Source organism: Trachemys scripta, chromosome 11 (genome assembly GCF_013100865.1).
Source record: "Trachemys scripta elegans isolate TJP31775 chromosome 11, CAS_Tse_1.0, whole genome shotgun sequence".
Taxonomy (NCBI): Eukaryota; Metazoa; Chordata; order Testudines; family Emydidae; genus Trachemys; species Trachemys scripta.
This window is the reverse complement of record NC_048308.1, coordinates 67,743,267-67,760,502: the sequence shown is the minus strand read 5'-3', so window position 1 is coordinate 67,760,502 and position 17,236 is coordinate 67,743,267. Positions and strand designations below refer to the sequence as shown.

At 47.1% G+C, this 17,236-nt stretch overlaps 1 protein-coding gene across 4 annotated transcripts in view; it reads left to right on the top strand.

Annotated features, from left to right (window-relative positions):
- MLPH (melanophilin) overlaps positions 1-17,236 on the top strand; it is an 83,436-nt gene that overhangs the window by 34,473 nt on the left and 31,727 nt on the right. For 2 of the 4 annotated variants that reach the window (XM_034786321.1, XM_034786320.1), the window contains exons 5-9: positions 3,566-3,604; positions 5,190-5,284; positions 7,687-7,815; positions 10,092-10,293; positions 13,994-14,157. In XM_034786321.1, the coding sequence (XP_034642212.1) occupies positions 3,566-3,604; positions 5,190-5,284; positions 7,687-7,815; positions 10,092-10,293; positions 13,994-14,157 (629 nt within the window). The remainder of the gene's footprint in view (positions 1-3,565; positions 3,605-5,189; positions 5,285-7,686; positions 7,816-10,091; positions 10,294-13,993; positions 14,158-17,236) is intronic. The other 2 variants (XM_034786324.1, XM_034786323.1) reach the window with 1 other exon arrangement.

Sequence of the window (17,236 nt, the reverse complement as noted above, 5' to 3'; positions counted from 1 at the left end):
CCAGGGGCTTTCCCTGAACAAGCGGTGGCCCAAGTTTGAGAACCACGGGTCTATGGTGAGATCAGGGGTGGGGGAATTCTTTTCCCACTGTGAGGTCCCAGCAAATAGTTTGCACTAATGCCATAGGTGTACATTGATTAAGCCTGTATACCCTTATTCTTTTCCCAAATCCACTAGTTCATAGAAATACAACTAGAAGCCCATGGTGTAGATCGTATTTAGTATGAAATTAGAATGATTGCTGGATCTAATTTGCACATTTCTCCGCAGTATACTGAAAGAGTAAAGAGCATTGAGGTGTTTAGCTTAAAACAAAACAAAGGGAATACTGAAATAAGAATGAAGGATAATAATTTGCTTAGTCTTTTTTCATCACAGAAGGGCTAGTAATTTTTTATCAATTAAAAAATACAGGTAAATTGGAAGGCTCCCTTCACGGAGTTAATCTTCTTATAATAACTAGCATTTACTACGGGCAATGTGATAGAATATGATTTATGATTTGTGCAGCACCCTGTCCTCCACCTGAGTCCTAGATTCTGCAGGGAATTTAACTTTAAGTACGTGTGTTTAGCCCCATTGAAACTTAACGTTTGGCATTTGCTTAATTATATTGGTCACTCGGGGTCTTAACTAGTTGTTAATGTCGTCCTAATGCCGTACTTGGCCATGCAGTCCAATACAACCCACCCCATATATTTATCTGCCCTCCTTTCCATCCCTGCATCCCTTGAAAAACATGGGGAAATGGATGAGCCTTGCAGCATGTCAGGAGCTTCAGAAGCCCTCAGACCAAGTGGGGAAGTGAATTGGACAGCCGAGGACTGTGCCTTAAGTGCTCTGCCGCCACCAGCCAGCTGTGGATGGCCTGGTTAGCTCTGTCTCATGCCTTGGCTCCTTGCAATTGCACACGCATCACAGGGTCTTTCAGTCAAGGCCCAAACCATTCCGAGCTTCGCTGGCCTCCAGCGCCTGCAGCCTCACGGTGAAATCACTTTGCAGGCAGCACTGATCAGGGCACGGGTGTTGTGGGCTCACTGAGTGGAGTGTTGCTTTACAAGCAAGCAGCCACTTTCTGCCCCAGATGCAGTTTCTCGGTGGTGGTAAGGCAGAGCCTTGTGTAGAGCATGGTATTGTAACCCAGCCCGGAGGTGGCAAGGGCAGCGATAACTGTTGCATGGGCAGCAGCCGAAAGAAAAGGACACAATGGTATAAGAACATAAGAACGGCCCTACTGGGTCAGACCAAAGGTCAATCTAGCCCAGTATCCTGTCTTCCGACAGTAGCCAATGCCAGGTACCCAAGAGGGAATGAACACAACAGGGAATCATCAAGTGATCCATCCCCTGTCGCTCATTCCCAGCTTCTGGCAAACAGAGGCTAGGGACAACTTTCCTGCCCATCCTGGCTAATAGCCATTGATGGACCTATCCTCCGTGAATTTATCTAGTTCTCTTTGTTATGATCTTGGCCTTCACAATATCCTTGGGCAAGGAGTTCCACAGGTTGATTGTATGTTATGTGAAGAAATACTTCCTTTTGTTTTAAACCTATTGCCTATTAATTTCATTTGGTGACCCCTAGCTCATGTCTTATGAGTAAATAACACTTCCTTATTTATTTTCTCCACAGCAATCATGATTTTATAGACTCTATCATATCCACACTTACTTGTCTCTTTTCCAAGCTGAAAAGTCAGTCTTACTAATCTCTCCTCACATGGAAGCTGTTCCATACCCCTAATCATTTTTGTTGCCCTTTTCTGAACCTTTTCCTATTCCAATATATCTTTTTTGAGATGGGGCAACTACATCTGCACACAGGGTCGGCTCCAGGCACCAGTTTACCAAGCAGGTGCTTGGGGCGGCCACACCAGAGAGGGGCGGCACGTCCGGCTCTTCGGCGGCAATTCGGCAGTGGGTCCCTCACTCCCGCTCGGAGCGAAGGACCTCCTGCCGAAGTGCCGCAGATCGTGATTGCGGCTTTTTTGTTTGTTTGTTTTTTGTTTTGCCGGGGGGGGGCTGCTTGGGGCGGCAAAAACCCTGGAGCCGGCCCTGTCTGTACACAGTATTCAAGATGTGGGCATATCATGGATTTATATAGCGGCAACATGATATTTTCTGTCCTATTTTCTATCCCCTTCTTAATTATTCCCAACATTCTGTTTGCTTTTTTGACTGCCGCTGCACATTGAGTGGATGTTTTCAGAGAACTATCCACAATGACTCCAAGATCTTTCTTAAGTGGTAATAGCTAATTTACCCCATCATTTTATATGTATAGTTGGGATTATGCTTTCCAATATGCATTACTTTGCATTTATCAACATTAAATTTCATCTACCATTTTGTTGCCCGGTCACCTAGCATTCTTAGCAACCACTAACTGGCCAGCTGGCCAACGGCGCCCCCTAGCTGTGAGCCTAGTAATAAATGGCAAGCATACTCCGCAGTCAAGCAATATATCCTCTTGGTCACTTCCATCTGTTCCTTCCCTTTGGTTTAAGCATTCTTGTTCTTTTCCTGGCTGAGTCTCTGCTTGGATATTAGGAAAAACTTTTTCACTAGGAGGGTGGTGAAGCACTGGAATGGGTTACCTAGAGAGGTGGTGGAATCTCCTTCCTTAGAGGTTTTTAAGGTCAGGCTTGACAAAGCTCTGGCTGGGATGATTTAGTTGGGGATTGGTCCTGCTTTGAGCAGGGGGTTGGACTAGATGACCTCCTGAGGTCCCTTCCAACCTGATATTCTATGATTCTAGCTGTCCCTCATGCGTGCCCCACTGTGTGTTAGGTGCCGGCTAAGTTACTGAGCACCCTGAACCAGCTGGCTTAGGTGGGTGTCATGCATATTATAGTTCATGCCTACTTGCTCTGGCTGGCTCCATAGACATGCTGGACAGGAAGGGATGATGGAATGCAGCCTGGTGCAAACTTGGCATGAGCAGAAGAGCAGCGATCCAACTATGCCCTCTCTGAGCTCTGGGGAGGAAGTAGCAGAGCCACTCAAGTGATCCCATATGTGCCTCAGGAGTACCTGCAGACGTGGTGCCACATTCATGCCTGCTGTCCTGGATCGTGACCCAGATCCCATTGAAATCGGTGAGAGTCTTTCCATGGATTCCACTGGGAGGTGACTCAGTCCCGTGAAGATGATGAATGAATCCCAGTGGAATAGGACCTTTGCCTTACGTTATCCTAAGGCCTGACACTGAGAAGTGCCGATCACCCACAACTACCTAGTCAGGCTATTAAATAAGGTAACAAAACCAACTGCATGTTCTTGGCAGGAGAGCACTGTGCACATGTTGGTGCCGAATACATGAAGTGTGAACTAGCTGCACTAAGCCTCTTTGTGCCTCTAGAGCACATGGAAAAATCTCATTCATTCTGAGTCTAGTTGTGACTCCAAACTCACAGTTCAGTTTTTTAAATTTGCTTTACTGGTTGTGCCCTGAGAACTCTAGAGACCAGACTCCAGCTCCTGCTAAGCTTAGTTCTGGAAGTTGCTTTGTGTAACATACCCGTAGAAAGTGTTTATTTTTCCCCTCAATTTTTCTTTGTACTTAGGTCTTCATGGCCGAGTTTACAGCTTGCCAGACATCAACAGTAAGTCAATTTTTTTTTAATGCTGTTTAAAGGAAATTGTAGCAGTGGGCTGGTCTGATCGCTCAGTGCAGTACTAATGGAGGTCCCCAAATCTTCTGCTTCCCGGGTCCTCTTGGTTCCTGTAAGCCCAGCCTGTTGTTGTATGCTTCAGAACAATGGATATCAGGAGGGGCATTGGAAAATTGGAATCTCCATAATGTTGATCTTTTTTCACTCTAACAAATTCCTGCCTGTTCTGAGACCTCTGTTTTTCAGATTTAAGCTCTGATTGAGCACTGCTCTTAATCACAGGAGTACCTTTCTGAATCTGGGCCTTCATAATGTCATAACTGGGGGTTCTTGCCAGTGATAATCAAAACTTCTCCCATCCCTATGAATGGGCATTTTGTCCATCTCGGGTTTGGCTAAAGGGCTCTCTGGGAATGTTCCTGTTTGGGGTTGTGAATTATCTCTGCTTTCAAAAGCAGTATTGACTCCCATTGAGATCAATGGAGCTACTCCTTACAGTAGTATCAGGTCTGGAAATCAAGGGTTGTGATCCATTAATATAGAAGGATGAAGAGGTCTGGATTTTCTCTTGATTGTCCCTGCCATAAGGGGGCAGGTGAGAATCGGGAGCAAACCTATATTGGGCTGGAGTTAGAGGTAAGAATAAGCAAATCTAAACTGAACTGATGTGATTTACACTTTAGAGTCTAGCTTAGACTCAGTGAGGTTCTCTCAGACTCACACCAATCTCCTGTCATGTAATTTAACCATCACCTCTGAATTTGGCCTAGTGAGTCCATGTTGGTGTATCTTATACATCAGAGAGCTGGAAGATGGGTCTGCAGCAGGAAGAGCAACTAGTGAGAGGATATAAGATGATATAAGTTTTTATAAGAAGATAAGGGTTGTGAACCACGGCCACGTACACCACTGTCATCAAGACACATAACATCTGGGACCATCAGCTCCAGGAACGCTGGCCTATATCTCTAAAGGAGACTTCCTTTTGCTGTAGTAGGGTGACAGAGCGTATATTCCTTGGATCAGCCACTAGAGGGAGACATGATCACACACTAAGGCAGTGTGTTCAGAAAGCACGGGCCCATGAGCACCTCTTGAGGACAATGACTCCAATAGGAGCAGGGGCTGGCCCCAAGAGGCGTTATAAGAGGAACACCAGTATGGGCCCATCGGGTTCCCATCTCCGAGACACATTGGCTTCCCCACCCTCCAGCACCACCAACAAAAAGGGTCCCAATGCCGACCATGGCTAACGGTTACTGAAATGTTCTAGAGAACCATTGTACATACACACATGCACACACAACATAACACAATAAATGTATTTTTATATGAAACTGTCCCAAGTAGAAAAAACAACCAATTAAATCTTTTCACCAGCAGCTGTGGCAGTAAGAAAACCAGCCAGGCTGGTTAAAAACCAGCCAAGTGGCAACCCAAGGGTAGCCAACAGACTGTGATCCTTCAGCCACGCGATGGCTGGGATGCTTCAGCCAGCCACTCTGAAATCTCGCCCTTGAGTGGTATGGGGCTGCCAAGCCCTTGATGCACACCGTTTTCTTGTGCTCCCTCCCAGGTGAGTGCCAGCTGCGTGCCAGCGGCGGGGTGCGCAGTGACAGCGATGATGAAGACGACCTTGTGGATGGTGCCGAAGCTGAGCACTATACTAGGGTGAGCATTTACCTCTGTGGACGTGCCATGCCTCGTTCCGCGTGCTTCCGTGTGGACTGTGCTCTTCCCCGCTCTGGGCTTTCTTAGCTGGTGGGGGGGCTTTCTCTGCAGCACTCCGCAGGGGTTTTCTGATACAAACCTATCTGCCTATGTCGCCAATGTAAATGCTGTAAAGAAAGTGCTGGACTCCCGCCCTCTGGAAATCAGGCCCCTTTGTGGTGTCAAGGTCCCAGAAATTGATGCTCCCAAAATCACTAGCCCCTTTTGACCAGGTTTCTTTCCCCCTGATTAATATGAGCATTCTGGTTCTCTCAGAGAGGCACACTGGGGTGGGGAGGGGGGGCCTGTCCAGTGCAGGGTGAGTGCACCCCATCCCTCAATCCACCTTCTGCCTCTAGGCAGTGAGGCCTAAGGGTTCAAGTCTACTGACTGGCTCTTGCTATAGGGCTGTAAGGCCTAGCAGTCAGTCACTAGCAATGCCCTGACTCCCAGGGCAGTGGGGCCTAGTGGCCAGAGTCCGTAACAATACCGGACTCCCAGAGCAGTGAGGCCTAGCGGTCAGAGTCCGTAACAATACCGGACTCCCAGAGCAGTGAGGCCTAGCGGCCAGAGTCAATACCCATAGCCTGACTCCCAGGGCAGTTAAATTTAGTGGCCAGAGTCAATAGGGTTGGGCTGCCTCCCAGAGGTGCGGCAGCCAGGGTAGGAAGACCTGGGCCCTCCCTGCTCCACTGGGTCTCAACCCAGGGCCCTGGTAGTGGCAAGTGGGCTCACCACTTAGCGGGGATCCGCCAGAACCATGCTGACTGCTGTAGGAACAATGGCTAGTCCCTCCCTGGGCTACTTCCTACCGTGACTTCTGCAGTCCTGAGCTAGACGTCTTTGGGATCGCCAGACTCCTCGGGTTGTGCTGAGCCCAGGGGCTCTCACCTCCAAGTGGCGCCCTCAGGTACCTGGGCATCTGCGTGAGTCTCAGTGTCTCCGGCTCCCACAGTCCGGGGCTTCCGCAACTCCCAGGCTGGAGCCTGCAGCCTTCCTCTCCAGCGACTAGACCAGACTGAACTGAGCTGCTCCTTCTTATACTGGTGCTACACCGTGAGCATGCCCAGTTTGGACAGGGGGGCGTGGCTTCCTCCTCCCACAGTGAGGAGTTAACCCTTCCCCGTCCAGTGCAGGGTGAGTGCACCCTGTCACACACACCAACCACCTTTTTCTAAATAGGAAGTAACAGTGTGGCCTAGAGAGCAGAGCACTAGACTGAGACCTGGGTTCTAGTCCTGGGCCTGCTGGGTGACCTGCTGCAGGTCACTTTGGCCCTCTGTGCCTCATTTTCCCTCTTTGTAAAATGGGGATAATAATATTGACCCTCCTTTATACAGCACTTTTCAGATGAAAAGCCTTACGTGTGAGCTAGGTGTTGTTAAATAGATTCTAAATGTCACATTTCATTTTCTGCCTTGTCATGCTATAGGTCAGCCTCTTAGCCAACTTCATTACCACATCCATTTGTTACATCATTGGCATTATCTGGGGAGGTAATTGTTTCTTTCAGTTGGTCTCCTGGAAATGCAGTCACTTCATTTCAATCTAACCTATTAAAGATACATGCTATCCTTCCCCAGAACTATGTCTACAGCTGTAAGGTCTCCTATGTAGCCACTCTATGCCTGCGGGAGAGAGCTCTCCCATCAGCATAATTAAACTCCCCCATCCCCACGAGCGGCAGTAGCTGTGTCAGCAGCAGAGCATCTCCCTCCAACATAGCGCTGTTCATACCGGTGCTTCTGTCGGTGAAACTTATGGCGGTCCAGGGTGTGTTTTTTCACACCCCTGATGGCCAAAAGTTTTACCAACAAAAGTGTAGACATAGTCTTAGTTTGGTAAAGTCTCTCTTAAGGGGGCATAAGCATCAGACAGTGAAGTGTAACATTCCACACAGGCCAAATAAATTTGATCTAATTGCAGAGCTGCAAGGGGCATTTTAAGGAGCGGAGGTGGCAGTGCCTCCTACCTGTGGCTATCTCTGAATGATTCCCTGGCTGAAAGGGGGGACGCCTGTTTGAGGATTCCACAGCAGCTGTTGGAATTCTCTGTGAAATTTGAGCCAAGCTCACTTCCCCATAACTGCTCAAAGAACCTCCAGTTGAGTTTCTCCTCCACAGCCCAGAATACTGATATGTCAGCAGAGCTGCATGGCAGAAAGAGAGAGCAACATTCGATCCATAAATACAATTAGGCAAACCAGTAATGTCAGATCTGTAGCCAGTAGAGAAGAAAAGACACAACCAGAAACATAGGTGGAGAGAGATAGTTATGGGCTGAAAGAGTCATCAGACCCCTTTTTAAAGACCAGTTGTGTTTACACTGAATTTTGCTTTCTTGCACTTTCTATGCTTTCTAAGATGCGCAAGACAAAGCGCCTGCTGTCTGTTCATCCTTTTGATTTTGAACTGGACTCGGAATATTCCGCTCAATCACGCCGTCAATCTGTGCAGCTTTCTCAAACTCCGGTCAACCAGGATGGCCACCAGGTACTGGGGAGGTGATTGGGGACTGCTGTTCTCTCATTCCTTGCTCCCTTCCTTTCTTCTCTTCCGCGGTTCAGCTGCTTGGAGTTTCCAAGGGTATGATGTTGATTAGCTTCCCCCCCTTGCTTTGTTTTCTGCCACAATAGACCTTACTCCTGAAGGCCATGAATCAGAATGAGGATAGTGAATTGGAGTGAGGACTGGTGAGCTAGGATGGCAGGAGATTCGGAAAAGATCGTGTCCTCTGGTCTCATTTTCTTCTGGGTTTCATTACTTGTTTTTAAATTGGCCCCTGAAGAAATCAGATAAAGCCCTGTTTCTTTGCAATCCCACATGAACATGGGCTCAGTTCATTTCTAGCCTCAATGGTCAGGGATAAAGATGGCTTCTTGTGGTTCCAGCCAGCTGCTCTCGCTGAAGATGGAGAGCAAGGCAGGCTGGGAATTGTAGTCCTTGTATCCACAATTGTAGTACTGGGTTCTGTCAAAGCCAGCTGAGGAAATATGGGAGTGGGAAATATGAAGACCCTTCTCTCCCTGTTCTGTGGGAAACCTGAAGAGAGCTGGAGAGGCATGTAACCTCTAAGCAGGAGAGGCATGTAACCAACCCACATCTGTTTTGTCTGTAATTTTGTTCCTGTGTTTACATTGAGGCAGGCCCCTCTGGGGAGGAGCTGAGGCCATCTAAAAAAACTGATCCATAAAGTCCTGACAGGCAACGCTGTTCTTATTGTTTGCAAAACTCCTTGGCCAGTCACAGCAAGCCACATGGAGACTGACCTTCTGAAAAAGAGAGGGAATTGTATGGGTAGCGGAAGATTTCCCAAACCTGAAAAACAACAATTTTGCATAATTATTGCATAACAGTTGTGCAAAACCAGCTTCACTTCTTCCAGTCATCAGTGCTGTTACCAGCTATTGCAAACTGAGAGACGTTAGTACCGTAGAACCTCAGAGTTACAAACACCACCGTTACAAACAGACCAGGCAACCACACACCTCATTTGGAACTGGAAGTATGCATTCAGACAGCAGCAGAGACCAACCAAAAAAAAGGAAATACAGTGCAATACTGCCTTAAACACAAACTACTAAAAAAATAAAGGGAAAGTAGCATTTTTCTTCTGCACAGTAAAGTTCCAAAGCTGTATTAAGTCAATGTTCAGTTGTAAACTTTTGAAAGAACAACCATAATGTTTTGCTCAGAGTTACGAACTTTCCAGAATTACAAACAACCTCCATTCCCGAGGTGTCCCTAACGCTGAGGTTCTACTGTGCCTAGATTGAACAACAAACCCAATGACTGTGAAAGTCACACCTCAACGTAGCATATACAACATAAGAGATTCTTCTTTCTTCCCCAGACCTGAAGAAGAGCTCTGCATAGCTCAAAAGGTTTATCTCCCACCAATAGAAGTTGGTCCAAAAGAGATATTACCTCACCACCTTGTCTCTGTCATAAAAGATTCATGTATTCTACTTGATGCACAAAAAAGTAGCATCTCTTGCTTGATGTCCAAAAGGCAGACAGAGTTTTCCTGAAATGTTTCGAACTGACTTGCATACAGGCTAGTGATGTGCAAACCTCCAAAGTAAGGAGGATTGGTTCAATTTGAACAAGAGCACAGATGTTTGGATGCTGATTTTAGCCTTAATTCACAGCGTCCAGACTTCATGGAGTTGCAGGACTGGATAATCCATTCTTGCTTCTGGTTAAGTCAGAAATACCAAGTTGCCTTTTTTTTTTGTTTTTGTTTTGTTTTTGTTTTGTTTTTGTTGTTTCTGGCACCTCATCATTTAAAACCCTTCTCCTGGGTAGAACCAGGAAGTGGTGAGAAATGTAACAATAACTTTTTATTTTAAAAGTCAAACAAACCTTGGAGTTTTCAAACTCCAATATAAGTTTGATAAAGCTTTTGGGGCAAAGCATATAGGATGGTTCTAGCCTGTCTTTGTGAAGGACACTGTGCTTGTAGTCTATGAGAAAATGATCTCTCTTTAAGAACCATCTGCATATAACCAGGGTATGGGGAGACACATTATTGTTTAATTAGTAAAAGGACTTGACATTTTAAAAACATAGACACATGGGCTGAGATTTTCCAGGCTGCTTAGGGGAATGTGATGCCCAATTCCAATTAAAACTATTAACAGTGGGGTGTACAAATCCCTTAGGGAAGGCTAAAAAATAACCTGCAAATATTTTGCTCGAAAGTGGGTTATGGGGAAAGGGAACACACTGCTCATTTATAGGTACTGACCCATGTCCTCTCTTCTCAGTCATTCCCAGACTTCCCAGATGCCGGTGAGGACACCTCCCGGAAGGAGACAATGATCGCTGAAGCAGACCTGGCTGCAGTGTTCCACCAGATCCTTCAGGAGCAGGGACAACATATGACCCCTCCAGAGCAGGAGTTTAGCACCGAGGTCCGGCTGACAGTGAACTCACGAAGGAAGAGCCTGGAAAGGAATCCCAAACCCGGTAGGCTACACTGACCAGTGTCATCCTGTCCCATTAGAGGAGAAGCAGCTGGGCCGGCAGTTCTAACAGAATGGAAACATTAATGGTTCCAGGCTCTTAAAAATAACTAAACTACTAAACCACAGAGGGCCTGGCTTTCATAGCTAGGTGCATAACCATACATCTGATTTGCATATGCAAATCAGCTTACGCAGCTAGCTGGTCATTTGGGCATGAGCAACTGATCACCCTGACTCCAAAGCAAGGAATGCCACCTACCGAATCACCAGCCTCACTCCCTACGTACTCTGGGCTGTGCTAGGAGGTTTCTCAGGCCTACCTTGCTTAGCATGTCAGATGAAATCGAAAGCCAAAGTTGCCTTGCTTCAGGCCTGAGCGTGACCACATTTTAACTTGCTCAGCCAGATCCCCGTCTGGTGTAAATCATCCTGGTTCTAATGAAGTCAGTGGAGCACTGCTGAGCTACACCAGATGAGGATTTGGCCACCATGGCAAAGCAGTGGCTCGATTGCTTATGGCATGACGACAGCTTTTGTCCTCATTTTCAAGCTGTGCACCAAACGTAGTCATTTGTCATGCTTAAATCTGGTTGGGGAGATTTCCCTGGCTCTGGAGCCCTAGAATCATAGAATCATAGAATATCAGAGTTGGAAGGGACCTCAAGAGGTCATCTAGTCCAACCCCCTGCTCAAAGCAGGACCAATTCCCAGCTAAATCATCCAAGCCAGGGCTTTGTCAAGCCGGGCCTTAAAAACCTCCAAGGAAGGAGACTCCACCACCTCCCTAGGTAACGCATTCCAGTGTTTCACCACCCTCCTAGTGAAATTGTTTTTCCTGATATCCAACCTGGACCTCCCCCACTGCAACTTGAGACCATTGCTCCTTGTTCTGTCGTCTGCCACCACTGAGAACAGCCAAGCTCCATCCTCTTTGGAACCCCCCTTCAGGTAGTTGAAGGCTGCTATCAAATCCCCCCTCATTCTTCTCTTCTGGAGACTAAACAATCCCAGTTCCCTCAGCCTCTCCTCATAAGTCATGTGCTCCAGACCCCTAATCATTTTTGTTGCCCTCCGCTGGACTCTTTCCAATTTTTCCACATCCTTCTTGTAGTGTGGGGCCCAAAATTGGACACAGTATTCCAGATGAGGCCTCACCAATGTCGAATAAAGGGGAATGATCACGTTCCTCGATCTGCTGGCAATGCCCCTACTTATACAGCCCAAAATGCCGTTAGCCTTCTTGGCAACAAGAGCACACTGCTGACTCATATCCAGCTTCTCGTCCACTGTGACCCCTAGGTCCTTTTCTGCAGAACTGCTACCTAGCCATTCGGTCCCTAGTCTGTAGCAGTGCATGGGATTCTTCCGTCCTAAATGCAGGACTCTGCACTTGTCCTTGTTGAACCTCATCAGGTTTTTTTCGGTCCAATCCTCTAATTTGTCTAGGTCCCTCTGTATCCGATCCCTACCCTCTAGTGTATCTACCACGCCTCCTAGTTTAGTGTCATCTGCAAACTTGCTGAGAGTGCAGTCCACACCATCCTCCAGATCATTAATAAAGATATTAAACAAAACCAGCCCCAGGACCGACCTTGGGGCACTCCGCTTGAAACCGGCTGCCAACTAGACATGGAGCCATTGATCACTACCCGTTGAGCCCGACGATCTAGCCAGCTTTCTATCCACCTTACAGTCCTTTCATCCAGCCCATACTTCTTTAACTTGGCGGCAAGAATACTGTGGGAGACCGTATCAAAGGCTTTGCTAAAGTCAAGGAATAACACATCCACTGCTTTCCCCTCATCCACAGAGCCAGTTATCTCATCATAGAAGGCAATTAGGTTAGTCAGGCACGACTTCCCCTTCGTGAATCCATGCTGACTGTTCCTGATCACTTTCCTCTCCTCTAAATGTTTCATAATTGATTCCTTGAGGACCTGCTCCATGATTTTTCCAGGGACTGAGATGAGGCTGACTGGCCTGTAGTTCCCCGGATCCTCCTCCTTCCCTTTTTTAAAGATGGGCACTACATTAGCCTTTTTCCAGTCATCTGGGACCTCCCCCAATCGCCATGAGTTTTCAAAAATAATGGCTAATGGCTCTGCAATCTCACCCGCCAACTCCTTTAGCACCCTCGGATGCAGCGCATCCGGTCCCATGGACTTGTGCACGTCCAGTTTTTCTAAATAGTCCCGAACCACTTCTTTCTCCCTGTGCAATCAAACCCTCTCCTGAGGGGATCAGGAGTTTATGGATGCTATAAGTACTCTAGCGAATGAGATTACAGAAAACAAATTCTTCTGTCACTAATGTGCTTTCTCCTACCAGGGTAACAAAGCAAAATGTGCATGGTGCATAGCTTAAACATGGGTCATCCTAAAATATAATCTCCCGTGTGTTTTTTTTCCCCGTGTTGGCTGGATTTATTAACACCCAGGTGACTGTGACCACTGTGATTAGCCGAGCTAGAGGTAAATAAAATGGAGGTACTATATAGAATAAAAATAACACTCTGGAACTGACTTAAAAAGCATTTAGAAAGGCTTTTATTCATTTCTCCCAGGTTTGCGGCCTGATCCAAAGCCACTGAAATCAATGGGAAAATTCCCTTTGACTTCATTGGCTTTCGGATTAGGTTTTCTGAGCTCAGCTCCCAAGGCTAGTGAAAATGTAGACTCTTTACTGTCTGGTGGGTGAAATCCTTTGTCCACCCAGGGCTGTGGTTATTCACACTTCCCTGCCCTGCCCATTGTCAATCAGCTGTAGTCCAGCCTCCTTCCTGAAGTCCTGTAAGATGCTTTTCACTGTGTGATAATACTTTCCCCCTATAAAATACCTTTTGGGTGAGGGTCTCTTAATTGAGTCTTGCAAAAACCTTCAGAGGGACAATTCCTAGTTTAACTGACTGGAAAGCAGAGGCACAGAGCGGTACTGTACATACACGTAGCAAGAGACGGTTCCTGTGTGCTCTGATCATTAGACCACGCCCCCTCCAGTGTGGCATAGAAATTGTAATGTCAATCCTTTTGTTCTGGGCACTCGAATTATTTTAAACTGGGTTTCAAGCCCCACTGATGTATCTGCGCTCTTAAATGTTACCTCTGGATAACAACCCTTCCTTTAGCCCCGATGAAACAGTTGTCTTTCCACACCTACATGATGCAGTTCACTGAAAGTACGGGATTTCTGACACACTCCTTGAATGAGCTCAGGGGTGTTATATCTAAGCGTTTCATGGCTTCCTCTTTGCTGGCGTGAAAAGCCCTCTAACTTTGCTATCTGAAAGCTTGGCGTGGTGCGTATAGGACACTATGGTTATTCTAGCGGAGGATGCGTTCGCTTTTGCTTTGAATAAGCTGTTGCTGTTAGAGTATCCACTGCCACGGTTTGGAAAGGGAAGAGCTTGACAGCTCTTCTAATGAGGCATCGTGGTGTGATTTATTTAGCAGGTGTGTGAGCGTCTGGTCTGAGGGACTGATATAAAGTCCACTGAAGTCAGTGGGAGTCTTTCCGCTGATTTCCCTGGGCTTTGGACCAGGTCCCTGGTGTTCTGTAAAGCTATTTAGTGATTTTTTCCTAATATTGTTGCTGTTTCCTTTTTCACCTCTCCTTGCCCATCCTTCCGCGGGCTTTTCCTGAAACCTAAGATGATAATCCCTGCCCTGAGCCTCCAGTGACTCGAACCCGTTCTGTCCCCAAAGGCAGCCCATGGACCGAGCGGCACCGACCCCAGTACTCAGCGGATATGGACACCTCGGATGAGGACGTAAAGGGAGCCCAGAAGATACCTGTCTACCAGCCCCATCACGTGAAACGCCGAAACAGAGCCTCCTCCCAGGAGAATATAAACCACTCTGGAAATCAGGTAACAAAGAGATTTTAAACCATTCCGAGTAACTCGTATGATCTGTTCCATGCCTGAGACTCTGCAACCTGAGTCACCTTTGAAACAGAATGGTTCAGGCAGATGGGTCTCATAAATGGTGGCTCCCGTACAGTGCAATACTAATCTTCTGCAGAGCTGGACTAGCCGCTCTGATGGACAGTGAGAGGGCAGAGAGAGCACACTGTATGCAATCAATAAAGCAACTCCCACTGCCTGTAAAACCAAGGGATCAGTACAGCCACACAGGGGCACTCCAGCCACACCCACAAGCCCCATGCTAGGGGCCAAGAACGGTGTGGCCTGGAATAGATATACCAGATCCACACAGACCAGAGAGTCCACCACTGCAGCAAGAATCCCCAGGAGGCTGGCTACGTTGGTTTTGCAGCCGCTTTGCGTTGCCAGAGTAGGAAAAGGAGCTGTAACTTTGGCTATGTCTACACTACCACAGTAAGTCGACCTAAGCTACGACCTAAGTGAATAATGTAGCTGGAGTTGACGTACCTAAGGTTGAGTTACTGCGGGGTCTACACCGCGGGGGATCGACGGGAGAAAATCTTCCATCGACTTACTTTACTCTTCTCGTTGGGGGTAGAGTACAGGGATCGACTGGAGAGCGGTCTGCAGTCGATTTGGTAGGTCTTTACTAGACCCGCTAAATCGACCGCTGGTGAATCAATCTCAGAGTGTCGATCCTGGCTCTAGTGTAGACCTGCCCAGAGTCTAGGATCTGTCTTTTAAGGTGTTTTCCTGGTACCATTTTATGGCTGGCTGGCACCTAACTATTCCTATCCCATGCCACATTGTGGGCCACGTTCTGCTCTCAGAACCAGAAAGGCAGCGGGTTGATTCCACTGCGGGTTGCACCGGTGTAACCAGATGTGGCTCTGGAAGTGCACCTTTAAAGCTATCAATGCTCCTGAGTTACGTGCCTGGGCGGAGAGAGACCAGATCCTTCTGTCTCTGTCCCCTTTTTTACACGGAACATCGCTGTGCCTATCATCATTTCCCCACTCCATCCTCTTCACTGCCACGTTTTTTTCATTTAGCAAGAGGAAACGGAGTTCTACTTCATGCTCCATTTAGCTGTAATAAATAGCCCAGCCTGTTCCATTTATTGTATAAGCGGCCTGTAGTTTCCTATGCACCTGAAAAGGGCTTTACTCACATGAATGGACCGGTGCTTTAGGAGCAAATGAAGCCTTGGAGTGGAATAGCTGCTCATCTTTGTCATCCTCTTCTTCTTTTGTAGCTCTTGGAGTGTTCCAATGGCAGTCGGAAATGGTCACTCTGACTTGTCACATACCTTTGATCAGTGATACCAAGGGGAAAAGCTGCAAATGTTGCTTATTTTTGGGTGAGGGGAAGGGAGTTAGATTCCCTCCCCCGCCCCCCGGCATTGAAGGTTTTAAACAGATTACAAAACTGCAGGTTGATTCAGGAGAAAACCTTGCTCATCCGCTAAACAAAAGCGTGCATTGGTGTTTGAACAAGCAAATGTGCAGTTAACATACAGGCCAATTTCCAAGCTACATTTACAAGAAGTGGACGTGTCTGTGTTTTGTGCACATCCTAAAGACCAGTTGCACTCAGTGGGAGTCTAGGGGTGGGCAACAAATGTGCAATCTGACTCGAGGAGCGTTAAAGCTGAGGCTTACATGTTGAAAGCTAGTTTTAATCAATACTGTGCTTTCCCTCCTCTTCCTCAATTCCGTCAATGCATATCGTCATTAGTGACTGTCCTTCATTTTACATTAAATGATAAAACATGAATCGGATATATGTAGCCACAAGCAATGAACACAGTACGTTACCATGGGCAAGTAGGGCCAAATTCCGCTTTCATATACAGCCACGCTGGATTATTGACTTCAAAACAATACTCGGATCAGTGTGACAGTTTATTGAAAAAGGACAGATTTAAACCTAAATGAGAAAAACCACACATTTACTACAAAATAGCTTTGCTGGAAATGACTAGAAAATGTGAATTATAATAATCCCTAGCGCCTTCTCTAGCACTTTTCATCAGCAGATCTCAAAACAGCTTTGCAAAAAGAGAGCCAGATCCTGATCCCCATTTTACATATGGGAAACTGAGGCACAAAGGGACTTGCCCAAAGGGTCATGCAGCAGATCAGTGGCAAAGCTGGGAATAGCACCCAGGTGTCCTGAGTTCCAGCCACGTGATTTTTTTACTAGGCTACACTGCTTCCCCGTAACGAAGCAAATTCTGGGGTCCAACCCACAGCATCAGTTTTTAGGTAGAGTTCGCCAAGACTCTTTGACACAACTTGCAACTTTGGCAAATATCTTCATAAAAATTGCTACAAATTTCAATGGGAGAAAAGATCTGATAATTTCAGCAACAGTTTTCAAAGAAATTACATCCTGTTTTTCAACCAGCTCTACTCTTAAGGGGAAAAATTACCTGCTTGAATACGCCTTTCTGTTTTTTAGAGGAAGAATTGTTCAACCAAATATTATTTTCAGGCCAAAAAGCCTCTGAGGGAAAATGGGAACAACCGGTTTTCATACTGGAGAACAAATGGGCTAGCCTGAAAAAGCAGTAAGATGGTATCGCAAAGCTCACCCCAGATCACCACTGACAAAGCTCTCCAGGGCAGCCTTTCAGCCAAAGGAGTCCAACTTGTCTGCCTATAGCAGTCGGGAGATCTAGCAATATAATGCCCATCAATAAGAGGCGCACAGCTAAGCCTTGCAACATTGTCCTAACATTTATCCATAACGCCCTAGTCTAACTGCTCTGATGATAACATAGAGTGGCCAACTTTCTAATGTCTGAAAACTGGATGCCCCTGCCTCACCTCTTGCCCCTGAGGCCCTGCCCCGCCCCTCCCGCTCACTCCTCTCCCTCCATCGCTTGCTGCTTTCCCCCCTCAACTCCAGCACGAGCAGCCCCAAGGGACTTGCAAACCCCAGCTCCAGCAGGCTGGCTGCGAGTGCAGGTCAGAAGAGCGCTGCGGCCATTCAGGAGCAGCCAGGCAGCCCTGCTGGCAAGATAGGACGCAGCCCCCCCCCCCCCCCCCCCCCCCCC